Below are 14,838 nucleotides of genomic sequence, written 5' to 3'. Positions count from 1 at the left end.
AAAAAGCAGTGATGCAGTGGCACAGCTGCACAGGGGGTGGTGGGGTCACTGAGCCTGGAGGTGTCCCAGAGCTGCGGAGATTGGCACCAAGTGTGGGCAGTGTGCGCAGTGAGTGAGCTGAGGTTGGACTTGGGGATGTCAGAGGTCTTTTCCAACCATAATGACCCTGTGATTCCTTTGGGGCAGCACAAGGCCATGACAAGCAGTGGCTCCGTTCAAGAAAACCAGAGAAAAAAATTTATTACTTTTCTTTATAAAATATCTCCAATAAGTTATATAGGCAAATAGTTAAATTAAAATAAATTAACTCCACTCTATGCTGGGACACGCGGCTGTCCATAAAGTCACACTAGGATCTGTGTTTGAAAAAATATGCCCTAGATCTCTGATGAAAGATTTGAAAAAAATATATGCTTGGTGAGGAGAAAGGAGAAATCTCTGCAATGGACAGGAGGGGTTAAGGTGCGGTGCTGAAGCTGCCTGGCGCTGGTGGCATCTCCCACCCAGCTAAGTGCTGAGAGCATCCTCATCGTCGCTCCAGTCAGGAGGAGCATCCGTCCCAAAGTACCGATCACCGAAGTTCCCTATGAGGAGAAGGGAGAGAGAAAGCTCTGGAGAGCTTGGACTGGCCCAGCAGGCGAGGAAACAAAACCAGGTTTATCTGACAGCTTGCACGGTAGCGGCAGAACTGGAGCAGCCCGGAGGCTGTTTTAGCACACTGGGGACTGTTTTAGCATTGCCGTGGCAGGGGTGGTTCCTGGCACAGCAGAGGTGAGGACGGAAGGACGCAGTGAGCTTGTTGAGGACAAGCTTCCTTCAGGCAGCAGCTCAGGGAATGAGGCACAGAGCTGCCCCAGCCCAGCTTCTCTACCGGGAGAGGCAAAGGGTCCCTCAGTAAAACAAGGGCAGACTAAAACAAGGCTGAGCTGCTGACAAGCAGGGCTTCACCTCATCTGGTGAGCGGGCCAGAAACACCAAACGTTCCTCCTCAAGTACTCACCAATGCCAGGGATGATCCGGAAGAGGTCATTCACTTTCTTGTCTACAGCTGTGGTGATGATCTTCACCCGGGGGAAGGCGTAGGCAACTGAGTGGACACCCATCTCTGCCATCAGCAGGGAGAGGAGGAAGATCTTGTCTTCTGGGACGTCATGATCCTGCAGGAATGGCAGAGTGTGGGACGGGCTGTGTTATGGTCCATAGTCTGGCACTCGGGGCACTCGAGGACCTTCCTGGAACCACTTTTTGTCCCTGGGTGTAGGGTTTGGTGGGTGTAAGACCAATGAACCACCTAAATCTAAGCTGTTACTATCCTAGGAAGGGCTTTGTCAACGCCTTGGAGACATTCCAGGTCTTGCTGTGACTCTCAACACTCCCCTTTGGAAGGCTCAATGTTAATGCAAGGCCCCCACACACCCGATACCCTCCATACCAGCAGCACCCGCACGGCCATCATGGCTGCAGCTCCTGTGGAGACCGTGCAGTCCATCAGGATGACGTGGTCCTCACTGATGTCCTTTGGCAGCCGCAGGTAGTGGAGCTGGGCAGGGGGAGAGAGGGATCAGCTGAGGGGCCGCAGGCTCAGGGCGCTGCACAGCGGTCTGTCCTCGTACAGAACGGAGGCAACAAAGCAATTCCAGCTCATCTTTAGGAGGAGGGAAGGATCTTTCCACGTTCCCATCACCGCAATCTGAGCTGTTAGCCTGGGCCCAGGCACCGGTGCAGACACCAAACCAGCCCTGCGTGCACATATTTACTGGCGAAACCCACTTCAGAAGCTTTTAAAGCCCTTCCCAAGCACTCACACCACACCCAAGCCAACCCCACGTGGCTGCCCATGGGCAGGAGACGCCATACCTCCGGCTCGCCTGTGTTGCAGTTGGTCTGAATGAGGATGGTCCCGATGCGGACGTCCTTGCAGACAGCTCGCAGTGCTGGCTCCATGGTCTCACCTGCCCGCAGGATGGACACCCCGGTGATCTGCAGTGAGAGCACTTGGGCAGGTGGGGGCACACAGCATTGGGTTTCAACACTGGGAACTTCCAAAGGACAACCCCAAAGTGCATCCCGCCCAGCACAGGGTTGTGCTGCACACCGGTGGCATCTTTGCCCCATTGACACAAGGTACCAAACTCAGGCTTGGTGGGAACCCCAAGATGCCTGTGGTGTTCTTCCCTGCATGCAGAGGGCTTTTAGTGAAGCCCCCCCCCAGAGGTTTGAAAACAACAGCTTTTGCTCCCACTTACTTGCTTCCCACTGTATGTCCTCCCTTCGTAGTCCTGTCCCTGGGGTGTCTGAACAGTGCAACTCTGTAAAAACCCCATGAGAAGCATCACCACAGTGGCTCTCCGTGAGCCCTGCTGCCAGGGAGCCAGGCAGGGGCTGGTCAGGAAAGCTGACCAACCCGTGGAAGCTGAAATGGGACAAAACCTCATCACCAGGTGCAGCCCTGAACCCACCTGGAAAGGGAGAAACGAAAGCGCGTGCTCAATCAGCAACCGCATCAGCCTCTTGGAGTAGAAAATGAACTCGTCCCTGCTGGTCTCCTTGTTTCTGAAAGGCAAAGAGCAGAACTCTGGGGAGTCAGGAACCTGAGGCCAGTCTAGCCCACCCAGCCAAGCCCCCTCTACGCCCCAGGGCCCGTGGTGCCACGCCATTACCTGATGATGGTGTGCATGCCCCGCACCTGAGGGGTGCTCTTCAGCACGCTGAGGGTCTGCGGAAGGGGGTGGTACTGATGGGCAGAGGCCAGGGCGGCCCTGAAACCAAAGACAGGATCAGGAGGGCTCCGGGGAGGTGCCTGAAAGCTGGGGCACAGCACACGGCCGGAGCCGTTCTCCCAGATGTCAGCTCTCAACGCAACCCAAAGCCATGTGGCCAAGCCCAATGAGCAGCCAGCCCTGCCCAGGACCTTCTGAAAAGGCAGGGAAGGGGCGGTCGGTGCAGCCCCAGGATGTGCCCTCCCTGCTGGGTCACTGAGCCATGGCTGACCCCACTGTAGCTGAGTTTCCATGGAGAACTCCAGGAAGAGGACCTGGCGGTGGGACCCCCACTCAGCGGGTGAGGAAGGGCCATCACAGCAGTCTCTGCCCCACAGGACAAAGGCTGGGTGTGGGGCAGGAGCTCAGCACTGTGACGCCATCCCCAGTTCCCCCAGGGCAGTGCTGCAGTGGCGGGCTGCAGTGAGGCTGCTTCTGAGCACATCCGGCCCATTCAGGGCTGGTCGCAGCTGATGCCAAATTGGGAACAGCTTCAAGACTTTGCTGCTGGACGGGGCTGGCTTTGTGTGAGTCATCTCCACATAACTAATAGGGTTGGGAGCTATTCTTGGATCAAGGGAACACCGTTCACGGGGAAGCGCACAATGGGGCCCCATTAGTCACCTCTCTACTTGAGAGCGGCAGTAACGAGATGAAGGTCACATCTTTTTGGCTTCCATGGGGCTGGGCAGGATGGGCAAGTGCCTTCGTCTGGGAGGAGGGCTGGGGTCACAAAGCCACGCATCAGACCACAAATGTGCCATGGCCACAGCTGGGCAGGGAGATGGTGGGGAGGGGGAGAAGGGAGCCAACAGACGGAAGCAGCAGATGAGTAAGATTTCAAACCAAGCAGAAACCTGCGTTAATTGCACACACAAACAGGCACACGAGCAGAGAGGAAGAGAAAGATGACTGGGTAGGAACGGAGGAGGGCAGGGCACGATGGCGTGAGGCCTCCAGCCACCATGGAATTACAGAATGGTCCGAGTTGGAAGGGACCCTTAATGGCCATCTGATCCAACTCCCCTGCAATGAACAGGGACGCCTGCAGCTCGATCAGGTTGGCCAACCAAGGCCAAATGGGACATTCCCAAGGCCTGGGGGTACGTCAGGGCTCCTCCTGGCCAGCAGGCCCCCAGTGCCCAGCACCAGCCCAGCTCACTCCGTTAGTCACCAGAACTCAGGTTAGCTGCTCTCAGAGCTATGCCCACACCACGACCGCACCGCAGCAGCACCGCGTGGCTCTGTCCCCTCCTTCCTGCCACCAACCCCAGCCTGGGGACGGGTCCTGGGGACACAGACATCATCCACAGCCCTGCCTGACCCCTCTGGCCCTGGGGACGCTGACCCACGTGGCGTGAGCCACTGCGCAAGGCGCTGAGCCCTGCCTTTGGCAGATGCGGGTGCCTGCTCCCAGTGCAGAGCCCGTATGCTCTCTCATCCCAAACTGCTGTCCCAAAACCCAGCGCAGCCCTGGGCATTGAGGCACATCCCTGAATTTGCAACCTCTTCCCCCGTCACCGCCACCCCATGCAGGAGGGCAGCTCCATGTGCCCCGAGACCCAGCTCCTGCTCCCACCTCCTGCAGCAGCCCCAGAACACCTCCCCTGCATCTCGAGCTGTCAGCAACCCTCGGGGAATGCTGTCAGCAGCTCCTCACTGCACCTTCTGCACCTCCTGCAACCCCCGCGCAGGGCTGGGTGCGGGATGCAGCCCTGCTTCTTTGGGATGCTGTTCAGCATCATCACTTTCAGGGATGAAGAAAGAGACTTTCGGGTCCCTCCCACCCTATTTTGACCTGTGAAGCCCCAGAGAAGCAGGACCCCGTGTGCAGCCCAGGTTAGTAGCACGCTCACGCTGCACGGCCCTGGCCCCAGCCATGCTGTTAGTGTCACACCCCGAACGCTGCCAGCAGTGGAGGTCTCCTCACATATCCCAGCGTAGCTTCCTCTGGTCACCAGGTGGGAGGGACATTCGGGGAGACAAGACGGGAGACACCAGAGTTTTAGGGGAGAGGGACAAACAGGACATGAAATAAAGGAAAAAGCACTGGCATTAGTCAAAGGGGGGGAAAAAAAGTCCCAGTGGATCGGTGGTTCTTGGAGCTGCCCGAGAATGGCCGCCTGCATACAGACCCCAACGCCCCTTCTGGGGTGACCAAACCGTGTCACCTCTGCTCCCCACTGCACCAGTTCAGCTCCATGCTGAGCCCCATCTGTCACCCAGGGACACTGCATCCCTTTCAGCACCACATTGCAGGGCTCCCTGATGCCTCCAGAGCCCCACAATCCCAAAGCATGTGCAGGAGCTGAAGCCTGCACAACCTCCACCCAGTGTGCACGCAGCGGTGCCCACCTCCTGCAGCCTCGGTGACACCATAAAGCCCAGAGCAATGGGAACAGTGGGAGAAACCCAGCGCTGAGCTGAGCATCACCAGCAGCTGGGAAGACCTCGAGGACCTCCAAGGCCCCCCCTGGACCAGGTGTCCACGTAGAGGACTCACACACCATACATGGACACAGGCACAGCAGGTCATGCAGCCACCAGTGATGCTCCCACCCTCTCCCCAGTGAGGCGGCGGAGCATTCAGACAGGCGGCCATGAGCACGTCAAGAAGACATCTCACTTTGGAAACTTATTTTTTCCCCCCCCCCCAGAACAAAAGGTTTGAAGGTAAAAAAAAAAAAGAAAAGAAAAAGGAAGAAGAAAAAGAAAGGAGAGAAAAGGGGTGGCCATCGCTCAGGAAGGCTTCAGGGAACATCCTCGGCTCTTTGTTGAGCATGCTATCAAACAGGAAGCAGACAAGAGACATCCAGCTACAAAGGAGTGATGCAGTCAAGGCATTTCAAACACGTACAGCGGCTGGCTTTCACAGCTGACATTTCAAACAAGGGCTATCAGACTGCGCCACGGGCTGATATTTAAAGACACAATTGGCAGAGGGCATGCCAAGCTGATCCAGACCTTGGGAGAGGAGGGGGGGAATCGATCGGCGAGGGAAAGTCAGCTGAAACGAGCAGAGGCTCCCTGAGCCAGGCTGATGGCTAAAATGGGACAGCAAACAGGCTGCAGGTGCTGCTGGTCACCTGGCATAGTGCAAAGGGTGGGTAACCACAGCTCCAGCATGTGTGGTTAAACAAGGGGGGCTGGATGGGATGCAATGACCCCAAGACCTGAGCTTCACCCTGAGAGGACGCAGAGCAAAGTGGAGGCTGCCAGTGGTGTGGAACAGCCCATGGGTCTGGGGCACTGCTCTTTTTAACCTCCTCAGAATTCACTCATTGCATAGAATCATAGAATGGTTGGGTTGGAAGGGACCTCAACAACCCCAGAATCACGGTACTGCAGAATGGCTGAGTTGGAACAGACATTACAGCCCAGCCAGCTCCAACCACTGGTTCATGCACAGGGACACCTCCCATAAACCAGGCTGCACAGGGCCCATTCGTGGCTGTGGGCACCTCCAGGGATGGGGCCCCCTCAGCTCTCTGGGCAGCAGTGCTGGGGCCACACCACCTCACCATGAAGCAGCTGAGGTCAGGCAGTGGCACACCAACCTGGCACACAGGAAACAAGAGGATACCTTGAGCTGGGGCCAGGTCTGAGCATCCAGGTTCTGTTCAATGACCTGGCTGCGTCCCCACAGCCAAGAGGCAGTGACACCCACCAGCACTCCAGGAGCAGCAATGGATTTTCACTGGATATTTTTTCCAGACTTTCTGGCAAAGGCACAAATGGGAACCAGGAGCCACTGAACTTAAAAACTTATCCATGGCTGTGGTTACCATGGAGGTACTTCTGAAGGTCAAAGTCACTTCCCTCAGCTGGCTGTCACTGCAATGCTCACACTGACATGCTGCTCCATACGCAGGGAGCACAAAAAGTGCAAAGATCACTTCTACTGAGGGCCAGATTTGATTAAAGCAGAGAATCAGTGGAGAGAAAGGAAATCTGTTGTGGGTATATCTTTCTATATGCACATATATGTACATATGCTACAGAGCAGCTTCCCACCCAAACCTCCAGGCACACGGGGGGCTTACACATGGCACCATATGGACATGCCCCAACGAGTAAGCAAAAAGAATCAAAATAAACCATCCAGTTGCTCAGTCTGGGAAACAAATGGCTTGAGCAGAAGTAAAGAAGAGAGCCTTTCCTGTTCACCTTTGGTATTTTGAAAGCTTTGCCAAATTCAAGTTTTTGGGTGACTTGCCTAAGTGTCTGCATAAAACAGTGAAGATCTAAACGGAAACCTGAGCGCAGTAACGTGCTGCTCTGCCTCCTACACAAATAGCTGTGAACCCAGCTGGCTGCCTAATGGAAAAACGGCCCATCTGGATCCAAACACTGAGGGGAAGTAAATGGCTGCATGCTTTAGAGCATCCACCAGGGGTTGGGAGGTGGGTCTGAACGTTTGTCTTGTGGAAGGGCAATGGGAGCGGATGCCTGAACGCAGAGTGCTGCTGCAGAGCCTCTCCCATGGCCAGGGACGTGGTGGCCTTACACCTGCCTGCAGGTCAGGGTTAGGCCAAGCAGTGCCTGGCATTGGAAATGCCTCGGGCTGCACGGACAGGACAGAGTTAGGGGCTCTTACCTGACACTGAGTTCACGCTGCGGCAGCAACACAAAGACACAATGCAACCGGTATTAAGCATTGCCAACACCAGGGGCGTTTCAAGACAAAAGAAAAGGAAAAATAGGAATATTTTCCTGCATTCACATGTAGGTTTTTTTTTTCCCCTTCTTCCCCTCCCCAAAGAAACGCTAAGCCCCGGCCAAGCCCTTGCTCTGGGCAGGAGCTGCCGTGTTTGCTGGCTGCACAACTCCCAGGGCTCTGGGCTGAGCTCTGTGTCCTAGAAGCAGGGTTTAGATTCCTGCCAGAGTGTATTGCTGTAAACTGGGGAGCCCTGGCAGCAGGGAGTGGGGGCCCAAGGGAAGCTCACACCGTGCCCTAGCACAGAGCAGGCGGCTCTGGGGCTGCATGGAGTTCATCTGGGGCTCAGGAATTTCTGCAGGAATTGAGCCCTTTGCTTATAAAGCCATCAATTTCCCAGAGCATTGCCCTGAGCATCGTCACAGCTTCGACATCAAAGCTACGAGTAGGGTGGGAGGAAGCTGCGTGGCTCAGGGGTGGCAACACACAACCGTGTCCTTTGGTGGATGGGTCACAGGCTCAAGGCCCAGAACCATACAAAATATGGCTCTCTGTGGTCAGCAGTGGAGAAGGACGTGGCTCAGGCTGCAAGTAACCTGTGGCAAAGCTTTGGGTTTTGACACCCGTGGGCTGCACCCAGCATTGAAGTGGAAAACAGAGCTCTGGACTGGGAAGGCTGCAGCAATGGCAGCAGGGGGCGAAGAGAAGCCAGAGCCAGAGAGCAGAGGTGTTGGAGCCAGGCAGGATGCTTTGTCCCTGCATGGCTTGCTGCCCCCAGGGCACTGCACTGCAGTGGGTGAGGTGGGTTTGTTCCCAGCGGACACAGAGAAGCAAGGCACAGAGCAGTTCATGGGGCCGGAGCCAGGACATACCTCCTCCAGCTGGCTGTGCACGTGCTGGACGATCAGATCAATGGCCACCGTGTTTCCACTCCCTGCAGTCAAGCAAAAGCAAAAGTAAACAGTGAGGTGTGGCCACAGTGCCAACCTCCCTGCTGCAGAATCTAGAACCTGCTCTCATTAAACTCCATGCAGCTGATGACTGCCCAGCTCTCCAATCTGTCTACATCTCTCTGCAAGGCCTCTCCACCCTTCATGGAGTCAACAGCTCCTAATTTAGTGCTGTCCCTGGAGGTGTTCCAGAGCTGTGGAGATGTGGCACTGAGGGACACGGTCAGTGGGCAGGGTGGGGTGAGGTTGGACTCAGGGATTTGAGAGGTCTTTTCCAACATTAATGATCCTATGCTTGTCAGCAAGCTTGTTCACAACACCTTCCATCCCTACATCCAAGTCACCGATGAAAACATTAAAGAGAACTGGGGCCTAAAAAGGAGCCCTGGCGGAACCATAAGGAGCGTGGGGTACCTCGGGGCACGACGATGTCGGCCAGCCGCATGGTGGGCTGGATGTACTGGTCGAAGGCGGGCTTCACAAACTTGTTGTACTGCTTGATGACTCCCTCGATGTCACGGCCACGCTCACTGATGTCCCTGCGCAGGCGGCGCACCAAGCGGATGTCCGAATCCGTGTCCACAAAGATCTTCAGGTCGAGGAGCTGCAAGGAGAGCAGTGGGAACGAATCGCATCAGCTGAAGCTGCAGCCAACCCCAAAACCCGTCCTGCTCCACGTCCCGCCCTACATGCAGCCCCAGCGCTTTGGGGGATGTCGTTTCTGGGGGCTGGGATCCCTGCTGCTTGCCCTTGGCTGAAGGATGAGCGGAAAGAAAGCTGCTCGGGGATGCACTCAGCTGTCCACTGGAGGTCATCGTTGCTCCAGGAAAGTGCAGTACAAACGTTCCCTTGGCAGGGAAGGGAACTTCCTAGACTGAGCTTGGCTATGCTTGTGCATGGCTATGAGCCTATAGGGTTCTCACGCAGCTGAGCACTTCTCAGGAATGCCTGAAGTGCTGGACGAGGTCAGCCTGGGAACACCAGGCTCTGCAGAGCATGGCTGCAGCCAGCTTTGCTGCAAGCTGAGCCGGGCAGCACGAAGGTACTTCTGGTCATGTTGATACACCTTTGCTGCCAAGGACCAGGTCACAGCTTGGCTCCAAATTCCTGGGAAGGAATGGCTGACACACGGCCCTCTGCTCCACGTCTGCCCGGGGCTCTTCCCCTGCTGTGGAACATCAGGATGGGGCATGCAGGGTGGGCATGCAGGCGATGCTGATGCAGCATGAGAAGACAGTGCACCCAGTGCCCCACTGCAACCAGGACACCCACTGCAACTGGCACACTCAGTATGCCCACTGCAACCAGGACACTCAGGACAATGTGTACACCCAGCATACCCACTGCACCCAGCAAAGCCCAGGCTGCAGGATGGGGCTGCCTCACCTTCAGCAGCTCCTTGTCTGCGAATGCCATGATACCTTCAAAAATAATCACATTGGCACCATAGAGGGTTTTCTGCAGAGGCAAAAAATCGATGTGGTTGGACAGAGAATGCGTGCAGAGATACCACACTCCAGGGAAGATGATAACACAGCGAATGATTAGCTCCTCTATTTCCTGTGCCTTGCAGTCACTTGTAGGACTCAAAGAGCTCTCAGTGACACAAGCACAACCCATGGGTTTTCTCCTCCGTGCAGCCCGCTGCCCTTGCAATCTACTGGCAGGCTGTACAGAGGTGGCAGCCCCCCACCTCATCCCATGTCCCTCGACATCCCATACCCATTCCTTCTTCCGGCTGTGGGTGGTGAAGTCGTAGATGGGGATCTTCACACTCTTGCCTTGCTTCAGCTTCTTCAGGGTGGCAATGATGAGGTCAAAGTCAAAGGCATCGGGGTGGTCAAAGTTGAAGTCATTGCTGGCTGCCTGCTCCTGCTGCTGCTTGGTCAGCACCTGGCCCCAAAGATGGGTCAGTGAGCAGCCATCCACTCTGCAGCCCCAGATCACCATCACCCCACTGCTGTGCCACGTCTCCTCCTGCCCCAACGCCATGGGGCCAGGGGAAAGCAGGAGGCTGCTGCCTCATCCCCACCACGTTTCCCCATCGGGCTGCGTGGCCTCACCTTGTAGAAGGAATCCATGGAGAGCAAAACCACCCAAGGGACATCCAGAGCCTCGATGATCATGGTGGCCACTGTGGTCTTCCCAGAGGCGCTGCCCCCTCCCAGACCTGCCAGAAAGAAGGGATGGGGCTACGGAGCCCTGACCTGCCTCCAAGGCCGGCTCCACAGCACCCATCACAGAATGCCTTGCATTGGAAGGGACCTTAAAGACAACGCAGCTCCAACCCGGTTGGACCGGATGATCATCTCCAACCATCACGACTCTGTGACTCCACAATTCTGAGGTTGTGGGAGCACAGCGATAGCAGGAACCCTCCCTGGCTCCCCCTGCAGCACCAACAGCCCAGCGGTGGGATGCAGCCACCCATGCCCACCTATGACAAAGGCCTCCTTGGACTGCGTGCCGTGCTCATTGTACCAGGGCGGCCGCCCGGCGGTGTAGATGGTCCTTTTGCTGGTGCGCAGCAGCGGGGGCTCCGACTTGCACTGGCTGGTGGTCCGCTTTCGGGGCGGCTTGGAGGAGCCCACCGCCGGGTACAGCCGGTCCAGAGACTCGGCGCTGCTGTTGCTGGGGAGAAACAGGGAGCAGTGGGTTCAACGAGCACGGCAACCCCACCTGCAGCTCTCCAGCTCTGCCCAAATCCCATCCTATATAGGGCTGAGACCCTTCACGTCCATCCCATGAGCTTCCCAGCACCAGGCAGTGGGGCTGCAGGCAGGAACGCCCCTCCTGGAGCTGCTTGTGCCCACGTTGCTGTGCGGGCTGCAGCCGCTGAGCGCTCCCTCTTATCTGCATCAGGAGGGAGAGGAGCAAATGGAGCCCAGAGCTGGCACTTGGCAGCAGGACACGGCGGCTGCGAGGTGATAAGGGCAGGAGATAAGCTGTGTGTGCACGGCCATGGCAGAGTGATCGACACCCGGAGTCAGAGCTGCTTGTCCTGCTTCTCCATAGCCAGCATTGAAAAACCAGTCTTTTTCTCCCCATGAGACAGAGGTGGGATTTGGTAGGGACAAATTTCTGCCAGGTCCGAGAGCTCCGGTGCCAATAGCTACAGCCTGGCTGGGGCTTTGCTGCCTCTCAGTTCTGTTTTGCTCTTCAGAGGGCTTAAACTGCAGGGTTTGGCAGATTTTGTTGGGTTTTAAGCTGTTTCAGCATTAAGATCAGTTCCCTTCCCTCCCACGGCCCTTTTTGGAATAATGCTAGATAATGACCAAAATTTCAGACCGGCCATCTGCGTGTAGAGCTGCCCAGTGCTCCCACTGCAACCAGGGCATCCACTGCACCCAATGCAACCCAGCCCTCTCCAGAACCAGGAGCTCTCAACCACCGCCAGCATTACTGCACCTTCTGCTCAGAGCTGCATCCCTGCCAGCCCCCAACTTGCCCCCAGCCCATCAACACCCCAGTGATCCCAGGATGGCAGTGGCACAAGTGCTGCTCGTGCTGCCCCATCCCGCAGTGCTGCAGGGCTGCCATCCACGTGCAGTGTGCTCCTGGACCCGGGGAGCCCTAATCCTATTTCCAGAGCCTCTCTGCTTTGCCTCATCTCACCCTCACTCTTATGGACTGCTATGTAAACGTTGCACTCCGCCTCTCAAACCCACGTTCCCATGATTTATCTCAGACAAACAGCACTGAGCCACTGCTCCAGAGCTCTGCAAAGGTCACAAATCCCCTGCGTGGCCTCAGGGCTGCCCCGACCACCTCCTGCTCCTCTCCACTCCCCATTTCCTCCTGTCCCTTCCCACCACTCAGGGCTGCACTCCTGACCCGGTGCAGAGCCCTGGGCCCTATTAATAGCAGCGCTGCTCTGTGCACCGGGTGATCCTGCAGGAGGGCTGCAGTGAGGGCAGTGCTGTCCTTGCCCCGCACGCAGCCCCACGGGGCCCTTCGCTCCGAGCAGCATGACAACAGGAGAAGGTAAATCCAAATGGAAACGTCACCCGGGGTGGGGAACCCTCCTGCAGAGCCCTGCTTGGGGCACCCCGACCTCCTCCTGGGACTGGGGATCCTTTGCTGCCCCCGCTGCCCGTGCATCCCCTTCGCTTTGCTTAGACAGCCCCGTTGTGTTGCAGGGTCCCTTGCGCCCCAATGCCCAACTTCCCATCCCCTCTTCTTGGGAAAAACCCTTAACCCTAACCTCAAACCCACCCCATAAAGGGGAGCTCACCTGCCCACGGGTGCCAGGGTCCGGCAGCCTGAGAAGCGGACGCTGCCGTAGGTGGGGGGGCTGCTCATGGTTGGGGGCTCGGTGCTGCTCGGTGGGGATGAGCCATACAGGGATGGCCCCAAGTAGTGCAGGGGGGGCCCAGAGCCAGGCAGTATGGGAGGGGGGGCACGGCGCCGGGACAGGAGGTGCTGGGAGCTCAGCGTGCATAAGAGGATAGCTTAACACTGAGATTATGTTCATTACCTGATATTAATAGCACTGGCTTGATTAAAGAAAAAACAAGGGGGTGGGGTGGGGGGGTGGGGGGGCAAGGGTGACACCTCCTCTGGGCAGACAAACAACCAACTGCCGGGCAGTGGCTGCTTTGGCTGCATTGGGCACTCAGAGCACGGGGCTGCTCAGCATGGTGAGCATGGGGCTGGAGGGGTCCTGGGGTAGGGATGGAGAGGGGGCACTGAGGGGCTCTGAGCCTCCCACGGCCCACGGCGTTCGGCTCGGAGCCCCTCCGGCTCCACGGGAAGAGTCACAGCAGTAAACAAGTGCGAAACTCAACACCGGCACTAAGAATAACGCTGCTGCTCGGTCGGGTCCCGGCGCCCGCTGCCTCTCCCCCCGTTCCCCCCCCCCAGCATTTCGGCAGCTCTGAGCCCAGCGCAGGGGTTGGGAACCCAAAGATTCATTCTGCAGTGCTTGAGAATCAACTCCGCGCTACGCCAGGTGACAGCGGGCACAGCTTTGGGGACGCATTCCTAGTCACCAAATCACCCCCAGCGCGGGCAGGTGACAGCTGCAAGGGGCACCGGGGACAATGCAGGCACCGAGCAGGGGAAAGTTTGGAGATGGGGCAGGACCTTCCTCCTCCTCCTCCTCTGGGGACATGGGGACCCTGCTGTCCCCGTGCGCAGTGCTGTAGGACTGTGCCAATGCCACGTGCAGCATGGGATGAGCGCGGGACTCCAGCAGTGCTAGCACAGTGCTGGGGGATTTGGGGACAGCGGGATCAGGAGGCGCATCCCCAGAGCCGCAGCCCTGCAGCCAACTCCCCTTCCCAATCCCTGCTCTGGAAAAGCACACTCAGAAACTTATGAATAAAATTCCCTTCCGCAGCGATTTCTATTCTTTCCCAAAACAACAACAAAAAAGAAAGGGATCGGAAACCGGAACGCAGCAGTCCTTGCCCACGTGCCGCCGTCCCCCATCGCGCAGCCGGTGCCTCTCCTGCCTCTGTCCGACAGGGCGCAGCACAGCCCGCATCTCAGCCCGCGCTCAGCTCTCGTGCGGGATGAACGGTCCGGGATTTCATCTTTTCCTACCAGAAGGTTTCTAAGATCCCACCCGTGGCCTCGGGACACAAGGATGGGCCGCAGGAGCGGAGAGCTCGGGCTGAAGGAGAACTGAAGTCGTCGCAGGGGGAAGAGATGGGGACGCCCTGAGAGGTGCGGGATGCGGGACTCCGCTTCTCCCCGGGAGCTCAGCGCCGCTCCGGACCCTCCTCGCGCCCCGCACCGCTGCTCAATGGCCGCACCGCAGCCCGGCTGGGGAAGGCGATCACCGCCACGCTCCCCACGGCCGCCACCCGGTCCCAGCGGAGCAGCCCGCGGCCGCTGCGTCACAACGGGGCTCGCGGGAAGCGGCGGAACCACGGAACCCCCCCCGCACCGGCCGCCCCCATCCGCGGCCCGGGACACCACGGCGGGGCCGCCACCCACAGCCCCGCCCGGCGGGATGGGCGCAGGAAGGGCCCCCGATCCCCGCGGCGCCGACTCAGAGCCCGACCCACCCGGGGACGCGTTCCGCTCCGCGCGGAGCTGCGCGACGGCGGTAGGAGCGCGGATCCATCCGGCCCCGCGCCGCGCCCCGCATCGCCCGTACCTCGCGTCCGCCGCCGGGGCCGCCTCGGCCGCCGGGGCCGCGGCCATAACGCTGCCGGGAGAGGCCGGGCGGGAGGTGCGGAACGGGGCCGGGAGGGGCGGAGCTGCCGCGGGGATCTCCGGGACTTGTAGTGCGGGCGGGGGATGCGGGCGTGCGGAGGTGCGGTGAGGCTCCGCTGGGTGCTGCGGGCACAGGTGGGTGCTGAAGGGGCCGGGGAGGCAGATGTGTGCCTTCCCACCTGCGAGCCCCGCGGAATCATAGAATGGGTTAAAAAGGACCACAACGATCGTCTCGTTTCAACCCCCTGCTGTGTGCAGGGCCGCCAACCGGCAGAGCAGGCTGCTCAGAGCCACATCCAGCCTGGCC

At 58.3% G+C, this 14,838-nt stretch overlaps 1 protein-coding gene across 3 annotated transcripts; it reads right to left on the bottom strand.

Moving 5' to 3' along the window:
- Positions 1-210: 210 nt before the first annotated feature.
- On the bottom strand, positions 211-14,530 carry UCKL1 (uridine-cytidine kinase 1 like 1). 3 transcript variants are annotated; one of them, XM_042894358.1, is made up of 15 exons: positions 14,473-14,530; positions 10,804-10,997; positions 10,430-10,536; positions 10,089-10,259; positions 9,753-9,824; positions 8,781-8,970; positions 8,289-8,350; positions 4,690-4,709; positions 2,661-2,759; positions 2,460-2,553; positions 2,247-2,309; positions 1,858-1,980; positions 1,433-1,540; positions 1,001-1,157; positions 211-584 (listed from the first exon to the last, which is right to left on the bottom strand). In XM_042894358.1, exons 1-15 carry the CDS (start codon positions 14,517-14,519, stop codon positions 508-510), a joined length of 1,584 nt encoding a protein of 527 aa, XP_042750292.1. In that variant the 5' UTR covers positions 14,520-14,530; the 3' UTR covers positions 211-507. The 3 variants fall into 3 exon arrangements, with proteins under 3 accessions (XP_042750292.1, XP_042750291.1, XP_042750290.1); XM_042894357.1 differs by lacking the exons at positions 4,690-4,709; positions 14,473-14,530 and adding exons at positions 7,357-7,373; positions 12,601-12,727; XM_042894356.1 differs by lacking the exon at positions 14,473-14,530 and adding an exon at positions 12,601-12,727.
- Positions 14,531-14,838: the final 308 nt, after the last annotated feature.

This window comes from Lagopus leucura, unplaced genomic scaffold, assembly GCF_019238085.1.
Source record: "Lagopus leucura isolate 7727_CA_CO unplaced genomic scaffold, USGS_WTPT01 130-3_obj-0_obj, whole genome shotgun sequence".
Taxonomy (NCBI): Eukaryota; Metazoa; Chordata; class Aves; order Galliformes; family Phasianidae; genus Lagopus; species Lagopus leucura.
Note: the sequence above shows the minus strand (reverse complement) of the source record. Positions and strands in the feature narration are given on the sequence as shown.

Coding starts and splice junctions, on each gene's coding strand:
- UCKL1 (XM_042894356.1), bottom strand. CDS start 12,668: ATGAGCAGCCCCCCCACCTACGGCAGCGTCCGCTTCTCAGGCTGCCGG. Junction 4,710..8,288: donor TGCACAGCCAGCTGGAGGAG/GTATGTCCTGGC, acceptor CCTGGTGACCAG/AGGAAGCTACGCTGGGATAT. Junction 2,760..4,689: donor AGGAAGCTACGCTGGGATAT/GTGAGGAGACCT, acceptor CTTTGGTTTCAG/GGCCGCCCTGGCCTCTGCCC.